The sequence below is a fragment of the Phalaenopsis equestris genome, unplaced genomic scaffold, assembly GCF_001263595.1.
Source record: "Phalaenopsis equestris unplaced genomic scaffold, ASM126359v1 Scaffold210567, whole genome shotgun sequence".
Taxonomy (NCBI): domain Eukaryota; kingdom Viridiplantae; phylum Streptophyta; class Magnoliopsida; order Asparagales; family Orchidaceae; genus Phalaenopsis; species Phalaenopsis equestris.
In genome coordinates, this window is record NW_018229645.1 from 212,816 (window position 1) to 223,382 (window position 10,567).

Here is a 10,567-nt window from a genome sequence, read left to right on the forward strand (position 1 = left end):
ATTTCAAGAGTTAAGCTTTACTAGTCAACTCACTCTTCTCTTCTCCTCCCATTTGAGGTAAAGAATGCGAGTTTATTTATAGTTTCTAAGAATGTTATTTTGATAAAATTGGCCAATTTCCCCAAACACCCCATCATATGGTGTAGACTGATTTTCTTGACCATAGAAAGTTCTTTTTATATTTAAGTGTCATAATGACATCAAAATTGAATGATGTTGGACTTGTCGAATTCTTCTCGTCGAGATGCTCAATGTGAGTATAAGCATACCAAATATTGAGATCATTTGGTCATCTAATTGATGGAGTAAAGCCTTTAATAACACTTCAAGTATTTGATCTAGGCATATCTGATTAGAGTTGGATCACTCTTGATGTCATTAGGATTGTCTTCTTAAGATGCTCAGTTAACCTTAAACATGTCGAAATCGAGGCTCAAACGATCATGAATTTAGTTTTGGAATGTTTCTTGCACGAAATGCTTCAATATTCATGACAAATAAAATTTATTGATGACGCATCATACCGAATGTATAACTACAAGATCTAAATTTTACATGACATATTAATTCGAAATTGTATTAAAAATATATTGACTTTGTAGGGGCATCAATCATTTTTCTTTTACCATGGACTAGTTACACAAATACGGGGCAAAAAACTAAATTTATATGTACTCCATAAATTTAATCAAATAATACATATTTTAATTATTTATTTTACATCTTTTAACTTCAAAAAATATACACAATAAGCATCTAAGAAAAATATTGTGTCATACAGCTTTCACCTCCTCCTATTCCTGCCTCGGAGCAAAAGCACCAGGTAGAACAAAACCCTAAACAAAAACCCCCAGGCAATAGTGACGGCGAGGCACGACCACTTGCCGAGCTGAGTAACTGCGTTCTGATTCAGTATATCCACCCCAGTCATAAGGCACGTCTCTGGCGAGATGCTCACCCCCAGCGCCCTGCCAGTCGCCATTAACACCGTCTCTTTCATCTTCACCGGCATATTTCCCAGCACAGTGGCATCGAATATCTGCAATCCTGTCACGAAGCACTTCCCATTATCCCCAAACTCACTATGTAGAACCCCTTCATATGAATACTTCACCAGAGAAAGGTAGTGAAACCAGATCCAGTAGTCCGGTATTCTGTTTCGGTTGATGAAGAAGCCGCTGAAGAGGACAAAGTAACCAAGCATGGCGACAACAGCGAAGTATCCAAGCATGACCTGGGAAACGATAGCGGAGAGAAAGGAGACGAAGCCGCTTCCCGCCCAGAAAGAGGCTAGGATGATTAAAAAGTAGAAGAGAAAGCCCGAGGAGCCGTGGGCAAGTCCAACTCCAAAGAAGGTGGAAGAAGCGAAGGTGAGGGACAGAAGGACGAAAGAGGGGAGGGCGACGAGAGAGTTGGAGAGGACGTAGGAGGAGCGGCGATAGGAATTATAGGCAGTCTCACGGAGGAATATGTAGAGCTCTTGAAGGAAGACGGAGAGAGAATCGCTGCAGCTATAGTATATGGTGGACATGGCAAGAGCGAGAAAACCGAACTTGGAGACGAGTCAAGCCGGAAGAAGAAGGTGGCAAAGATGCCGCCGGTCACAAGAACCAAGCCGAGGCGCATGAAGAAGATCCCAGGCATGCGCCAGGTGTTGATGAAGGAACGTCGAGTCAGGATGGAGAGTTCAACGTAGAAGGGGTTGACGAACTGCGGCAACTTTGCGGTTGAGGATGATGAAGCTGTTGTTTGTTTGAATGGCATAAATGTGCGTCAGTATTTATATTATATAATGCTGATACCTGCAGCTAAAATTGTGATACCACTGATACGACTGTCAAATTCACTAGAAAAGTCAAACTGAAGATCAATACAGCAAGTGATTCAAAGGATTTTGAGATAATTTATTTATCTAGTTAAGTGTGTTGTGCTTAAATAATTTTTTTTAAAATATATATAAAGGAATTTTTTTTGTGCTTTTCTTATGTTAATTAAAGGTTCAACATTGCGGTTTTGAATAAGTTTAAGAGAAATTTAGATACATAACATCGACTTTTTATGCATTCACCTACTCAAACTTTCATACAAACACAACACCCATTTTTCATTTATCACAATTTTCAACAGTAAAATTCATATTTTTATTTATAGGTGGCATGTTAGGTCTCCAAAAATCAAAATATTTATCTGAGATACCTAAATACATAAGATTTGGATACTACCTACACAAATTTCGGAAAATTTAAATGACATTTATATTTCAAATCTTGGTTTGTTTTAAAAAATACGACTCTTTATTAGGTGAGTTAAAGTCTGTCTTGATTAGTCATTTATTGACACAAATAATGCGAATAAGACTTTTCGTTACATCAACAATATCTACATTTTCTTCATAAAAAAAAACAGAAACTTACGTTTTGTCTTATTATTTTGTATGATTTGCCTGTAAATTAACCCATAGCAGTTCTTGCCAAGCAAGCACTAAACATGTTAATAATTAATACAAGAAAAATAGAGTTGATATATATTTATTAAATAGCATATTAATTAAGAGAGAGAGAGAAGAAGAAAGCAGTGTGCAATACAAACACAGGAAATATAGCGCGTGCAGCTCCTGATGATATTAAAATCAAGTTAGGAAATCATAAAGCTCTTCGATCTGCACGTTTGCATTGTCATTAATCATGTTATAAATAATACTTAAAAATAAATTTGACAAAGTAAACCTATACTTTCAGGCAATACGTTTGATTTATGGCAAATTCAGCATGTAAAGAGGTTGTTGGCCACCTAAAGAAATTTCATATACATACATAAATACATACTTACATATACATATCATACATACTTATATAGATTCATACATTCATGCTTACATATAAACATACATACATACATGGTTATAAATACGTATACGTACATACATATGGTATGCTGCAACAATCATGAGTAATGATCTTAATTTTTTAAATAGTTTATATGAAAAATGGTGACACTCATGTGATATGCGGCAACCATCAGTAGTAATGATCATAATTCTCTAAATGGTGTTATTTAAAATATTAATCTAAACACATTTTAATTAAATACATGTAGGGTTGTAAATGATCCAATTTCCAGCCGAGCTGTGCCGGCTAAAAATTGACTTGAAAAAAAATTGATATGAAATTTTGAATCATAGCTCGGCTCGTTTATTTCAATCCGATCTCAAACCGAGCAATGATTTGAGTCAATTTTCGAGCGATTAATAATGTTCAAGATGAATTAGCTAAATTTACAACTGTAACATCACTAGGGCTATTAAAAATTCAATTTTGAGTTGACTCGGGGTTATCTCAAAATCGGCTCAAAAAAATTCGATATAAAATTTTGGCTCATAGGTCGACTCATTTTTTCAATCAAACCTCAAACCGAGCAAAAATTTGATATAATTTTTGATCGATTAGCAATCTTCGAGCTAAATTCACAGCCCTAAATACATGCATGTAAAAGTAATTCTCAGTCATTTTCTTAATCTTTAGTTATCTCTATTAAAAATATGATTTTTAATAAAAGTTAAATTGTTTATGCCTAGGTTGCACTTATTTGAAGCAGTGTCGTTTCCATATTTTAATCTGAAAGAATATCTTTCAACTTTTTTGAAACAAAATCTTTAAATTAAACGTTGGGTTGTTTACATGCATAGCACCTACAACATTATAAATCTAGGACTCTCTTTGATTCAATTTTCAAATTTTCACTCAAATAGCAAATTTCATTATAAATTTCAACCCAGATTTTTTCATTTTTTAATCAAATTCTCAATTATTTGATCATCACAAGCATAAATACATCTGTTCAATTGTTCAAAAATATCACAGATGTTTGATTTGCAAATAACAATGTTTTTGTGTGCCATATATGTAACAATACCTAATAAATAAATGCTCTCCAAATTATTTATCAAAGTGGTAAGGTTATTAAAATTGATTTGAATTTTAAATGTTTGGGACCAAAGCTCAAGCTCAACCTCATGATAGCTCTACTACTCGGGCCTCTTCATGGAGAAAATATTTCAAGTGGTGTTTGTGCATTTGGAAAATGGCGTTAAATACACAATGTTACTGTACACAATGACAATGACGCGGTGTAATCCACGTCATCCTCCCAACGCATAGATGAAATATAAAAAAAAGTTATCTCTAATAGAATATTTGCTCAAAAAATTTTAAGGACCACTGTTTAAATAAAATATAGTATAGGATACCACTACTAAAGGATACATGAAAAATCAAATTTCAATTAATAATCTTATGAATAAAAATATCTATCATTTAAAGCATCTGATTAGTCATTTTCATAACAAATATTATTAAATTTTTTATCATGTAATAAATAATCACATTTCTTAAAACGTGTGATTAAAATATATATCAATGGTTGTCAAAGACGCAATAAAATAAGTTACATTTTAAATATAAAATGACAAAAATTTAATATTTAACAAATTAAATTTTATATTCACCAATGGTATTTATAAAAAAAATTATTATTATTATTTTAATAAAACAACTGTTTAATATAAGAAAATAATTCTTAGATTTGACGTCATAAAAAGGGTGGAAAAAAGAAGCGTACCCTCTAAGTTGGCGGCGGTGAAGAGTTTCCCGCGGGAGATACTGGCAGTAATGGCCGCCTGCAGAGTGAAAGTTGACGAAGGAAGTCGAGTCCAGCGAGATTCTAACAGTCCAGAAATGGAGCCCTGTGACCGCAAACGAAAGAACTGGACGAGCTTGTCGGCGCCGTCTGTTCCATCCTCGAGATCTCGAACAACATCGAGGACGAACTCCGCCTTATTCTCCCCAGGCTCCATCGGTCTCCCGAAATCGGTGAAAAAATCAAGCAAACTGTTCGGATTCCCAAAGAATACCGTCCTCCCCTGGGATAATATCAATAGCCTATCAAGAAGCCCCAGAATTCGAGCGCTAGGCTGATGGATCGAGGTCACGACAACACTTCCAGAGCTGGCAATCCTCTGAAGAACATTCATTACCATGAATGAGCTCGTGGAGTCCAGCCCAGATGTTGGTTCGTCTAAGAATAACAGTATGGGATCGTGAATAATGTCTCTGCCAATGGACACGCGGCGACGCTCTCCACCGGAAATTCCACGGTGGCCTTCGTCACCGATTATGGTCGATGCAGCGGCGCCAAGGTCGAGTTGGTTGATTAGTGCCTGTACTCGTGCACGCTTCTTTGAGGCGGAGAGCCACCGCGGTAGTCGGAATTCGGCGGCGAAGGTGAAGGTCTCCTCAACGGTGAGCATTGGAAAGAGGAGGTCGTCTTGCATCACGTAAGCGGAGATGTTTTTTTGGACTTTGGATTCCAAGGGCTCGCCGTTGAGGAAGATGCCACCGTTGCCGAGGCTAGGCTTGGCGATGCGATCAGCGAGGGCGTCGATGAGGGTGGATTTTCCGGAACCGCTACTGCCAATTATGGCCAGGATCTCTCCCTCGCGAGCCTCACCGGAGATGGAGTCGAGTATGGTGCGGCGTGGAGGGTTGGTGTCTCTGTCAGATGCGAGATGGATGCTGCGGAGGAAGTAGGGAAGATTCTTTGAGTTTGGCGACTTGATGGTGTAGGTGAGGTCGTAGAAGGCGAGAACAAAGGGAGGAGGGCGGTTGAGTTCTGTATTGAACTCAGGCTCGCCGAGGATGGGTTCTGTAATGTTGCTTCCTGAACGGAGGAGGCCGTCGTGGTCGAAATCTTGCTCGGCGATGTCAACGGTGATGGATGGTGGTGCCGGAGGAGATCTGAGGATGGGGAAGCGAAAGTTTACGGGGAGGAGAGGCATATCTGCCCTTTGTTTTCACAGCACCGTCAAGTTTGCCGCGGAGGGATGGGAGCGGTGAGTGTGGTGGTTTTTACTCGCGAAGGGGAGAAATATATACCGGGGAGGGGTAGGACGTTTATTTCTTATATGTTTTGGTAAGAAATAGTTTTCTTTCAGTGGGTAAATTTTACAAGGTTGGGTGGTAGGGGACCCATACCTCCAAACTTGCAATATAAAGATAAAAAAATTGCTTTACACATATTACATATTTCTCCATATATTGCCACCAGATGGATTCAAATTATTTGGTGGAAACTAATCATAGTGTACATCAAACATATCTCAGCATGAATTTCAAAAAGATTCAATGATTGATAGAAAATATGACATGGAGGTCTTGGACCAACCAGGGACAATTCCCATAATTATCTGGCCGATTCCTATTGGCAGAGAGAAAAATAGTTTCGACACGAACATAGCTCTACCATCCTCCCAAAATGTTGCTAATACAAATATCGCGCAGACGAATTTGCTGACATTCCTCAAGTAGGTCGCGTGAACGATAAAAACCGTTTGAACCTAAAATGATTGATCGGGATCTCTCAGTTTATCTTTTCACCACAGGATATCGTTTAATGACTCAACTATTGGGTACATAATATAATCTCACAACTTTCATTTCTATAAATAGAAGCTCATTCATGTATAAATGTTACACGATTTTACTTTTTATTACTAAGTTCTCTTTACTTTTTTATCCCTTTCATAATCTTTTTCCTGGGCATGCCTCACCGCTATTTTTTTTCTTCAACAAATAATTTTTCTAAGAATGACGAGGAGAGAATTTCTGTATTTGAATTTCGAGATCTGATCGATTAGGGGAGGCGTTTGTTTGAGCTTTTTTGGTATTTGTTCCAAATTTTGGTGGCCTCCTACATGATTGAATAATGTGTGCCCCTCAACGGGAAGGAAACTGTTGGTCACGCTTTTATTGAATTGCGACTGAGAGGTAGAGGTTGTTAGATATTATAGTTTTGTATCTTTATTGTTTTACCTTACTTAAGGGTAGTTTAGTCTTTTTACTTGTTGTATATTTATATACTCTTGTTATGAGGTAAAGCTAGGCATTGCAACCCTAGCAGTTTTCTTTGGTTGTTCCCTTCCTCTTCTCCTTCTCATTCTTAACATGGTATCAGTGCAGTTTTGATCCTTACCATTGTGTGGATCGTTCGTTTGCCCTGTCGTTCGCGCAACTCTTGTCGAGATTGCTGTTCTCTGCGTTCATTTGCCATCTCGTTCACGCGACTCTCATTGTGATTGATGTTCTCCGCGAGACGATCCCGCGCAACTCTCGATCCCGCGCAAATCTCGATCCCGCGCGACTCCCGTGATTTCACACGTCTCTCTCGATCCCGTGTGACTCTTGTTCGCGATCGCTGTGTTGGCTCCTATCGCGCCTCTCCGCTGTAGCCACCAGAGATAAACCTATTTATCGATTGTGTTCGTTTTCTGGCAAGGAGAAGTCGATAATGACCCAATTTTCAGCTTCATTTGCAGTCTCCAACGATCTATTATTATTGGTATTTGATCTTCCTTTTCCTTAAATGTTTTTGTACCGTGACAATGACCCGTGAAAAAAGATGATTCTCTTCAGTCTATTAGTGTACAATTAAATGGACAAAATTACTCTTATTGGAGTTATGTATTGAAGAATTGAAGAATTTTTATTGAAGAATTTTTTGAAAGGCAAAAGAATGTGGGTTATATTTCTGGAACATTAGTTAAGCCCATAGATGAAAAAAATGGAAAATATGAAGAAATGTTGGAAGTATGGAAAGAAAATAATTCAAAAATAATTAGTTGGATCAATAACTCGGTTTCACAATTAATCGGTGTCCAATTAACAAAATATGAAACTACCAAAGAAGTTTGGAATCATTTGAAAAGATTATATGTGCAATCAAACTTTGCAAAGTAATATCAATTAGAGATAGATATTCGCGCTCTTCAACAAAACAACATGAGCATCCAAGAATTTTATTCTGCCATGACTAATCTTTCGGACTAGTTATCTCTTACTGAATCTGCAGAATTATGAGCTTTTAAACCATGCACTGATCATAGAGAAGAATAGCGTTTGGTTCAGTTTTTTTGGTTCTTCGAGATGATTTTGAAGGACTTTGTGGAACAATTTAACATCGTAATCCTCTTCCAACAATTGACTCGGTGGTTAATAGTTATTAGCTGAAGAGATTCGTCTCAAGTCTCAATCTGAGAAAGGGAATGTCAAGAAAGGGATCCTCCCCACTCCTAATCCATCTGTTTTTGCAGCTACTCATAATACAAGCAAATCTCACAAAAATTTTGGGTTTGATGAATGTAGCTTCTATAAACAAAAGGGTCATTGGAAAGCTCAATGTCCAAAGTTGTTGAACAAATCACAGTAGTCACAACAACTCAATCAGTTGCACCCAGGAAGCTTTGAGGCTCCAACATCAAATGTTGCTGTTGTTATTCCTCCAACAAACTCTCTTGGTGTTGGACATGCATATTCTTCGGGTACTACAGTAGCCATTCTTGATGAGCAATTTCAAAAGTTTCTTGCCACACAGCCACAAGCCATGTCTGCCTCCTTAAATATAGGTTTGTCTTCTTCTAGCTCATCAGGTATATCTTCTTCCATTTGGATTCTTGACTCTATCTTGACTCTGGAGCCTTGACTCTACAGCCTCTCATCATATGTCATCTGATTTTACATCATTTGTATCCTTACATCCCACATCATCTGTATCAGTCATGACTGCCGATGGCACTCCTATGTCATTAGCAGGCATTGGGTCTATTTGCACACCACATTTATCCCTTTCAAATGTTTACTATATCCCTAATCTTACTTTGATCCTTGTTTCTGTTGGTCAATTGTGTGATTCCGGCTTCTCAGTTTTACTTTCCTCCACCTCTTGTTATGTGCAGGATTTGCAATCCAGGAGGCTGATTGGGACAGGCCGTAGGCAAGGTAGACTTCATATTATGAGCTAAGAGTTCCAGATGTTGCAACTTCTAGTGTTGACCTGTCATCATTTCATTTGAGTTCATCATCTTCTAAATTTTATCTGTGACACTCTCATCTTGGACATGTCTCTTCTTCTCGTATAAAATACTTAGTTTCTACAGGAGTTTTGGCGAGTTAAAAACTAGTGATATTTCTGATTGTTGTGGCTGTAAACTTGCTAAATTTTCTGCTTTACCCTTTCGTAAAAGTGTTTCACTTTTTGTTGCACCTTTTAACTTGGTACATTCGGATGTGTGGGGTCCATCCCCTATTGTTACCAAAGATGGATCTAGATATTATGTCTTGTTCATTGATAACTATACTCGTTATTATTGGATTTATCTTATGAAAAATCGTTCTGAATTTTTTAGTGTTTATAATATGTTTTGTGCTTTTGTTAAAACTCAACATAATGCTATTATTAAGTGTTTTCGATGTGATCTGGGAGGTGAATATACCTCTACTAAATTCTCTGAATTACTTGCATCTGATTGGACATTTCTTCAAACTTCTTGTACTGACACTCCTAACAAAATGAAGTTGCTGAAAGGAAACATCATCACATTGTTGAAACAGCTCGTTCCCTTCTTTTGTCTGCTCCGTTCCAAATGAATTTTGGGGGGAGGCTATTCTTACTGCAGTCTATATTATTAACATAAATCCACTTTCTGTTACTTCAAGTTTGTATCCCTTTGAAAAACTATATGGTCATACTCCTGATTATTCAACTTTGAGAGTTTTTGGTTCTACTTGCTTCCTCATGTACAAGGTAAGAGATTGTCTTCGCGTTCAAAAATCTGTGTATTTCTTGGTTAAGGTGACGGTCAAAAGGGGTATCGTTGTTATGATCGTGTCACTCACAAACTTTTTGTCTCATGTCATGTTGTATTTCTTGAGAATATAACATTTTACTCCATTCCTCCTTCTCATAGCCTTACGAAGTCTGATCTTATCTCAATTGATCCTTTTCATACAGATACACACATTCATCCTTATAATGTGATTCATCATCCAAATAATTTTGATATTGAGCTTTGCAGGGTTGACACTGGTAGTTCTGCAGATTTCGATGCTCCGCCTATCCCTACTGCTCCCCAAGAACGTTCTGTGATAGTGAATCCCCCTCTTTCTTGGTACCCTCAATGTGATCGTAAGTCTATTAAATTGCCAGATTTTGTTTACACCAGATTTTGTTTGCCAGATTTTGTTTACACCACTTATTCTACTTCTTTTACTTCCTTTTTAACCTCCATTCACAATTTGTCTGAGCTCTATTAAGAGGCTGTTCTTAATTTTCTTTGGCAGAAAGCTATGACAGAAGAACTCTTTGCTTTGCATTAGATAGATACTTGGGACATTATCTCTCTTCCTCTAAGAAAAGGTGCAATTGGTTCTCGTTGGGTGTATAAAATCAAAACCAAGTCTGATGGGTCAGTTGAGCAATATAAAGCTCGTTTTAAAGCTCGTTTGGCTAAGGGACTTTCTCAACAGTATGGTCTGGATTATGAAGAAACATTTGCTCCTGTTGCTAAAATGACTATTATTCGTACTCATATTGCAGTCGCATTTATTCATCAGTGGCATATCTCTCAAATAAATGTTAAAAATGCATTCTTAAATGGTGATCTTCAAGAGGAAGTTTACATAGTGCCTTCACCAGGTGTCTCTCATAATCGTGGAGAAGTTTGTAAACTAAAGAAAGC

The 10,567-nt window shown here is 37.4% G+C and overlaps 1 protein-coding gene across 1 annotated transcript; it reads right to left on the bottom strand.

Annotated features, from left to right (window-relative positions):
* Nucleotides 1–784: 784 nt before the first annotated feature.
* LOC110036764 (ABC transporter G family member 6-like) lies at nucleotides 785–5,901 on the bottom strand. Its single transcript, XM_020741291.1, is given in 3 exon segments — nucleotides 785–1,554; nucleotides 1,557–1,742; nucleotides 4,618–5,901. Coding segments are annotated over 3 exon segments (2,172 nt in total). The 5' UTR covers nucleotides 5,834–5,901.
* Nucleotides 5,902–10,567: the final 4,666 nt, after the last annotated feature.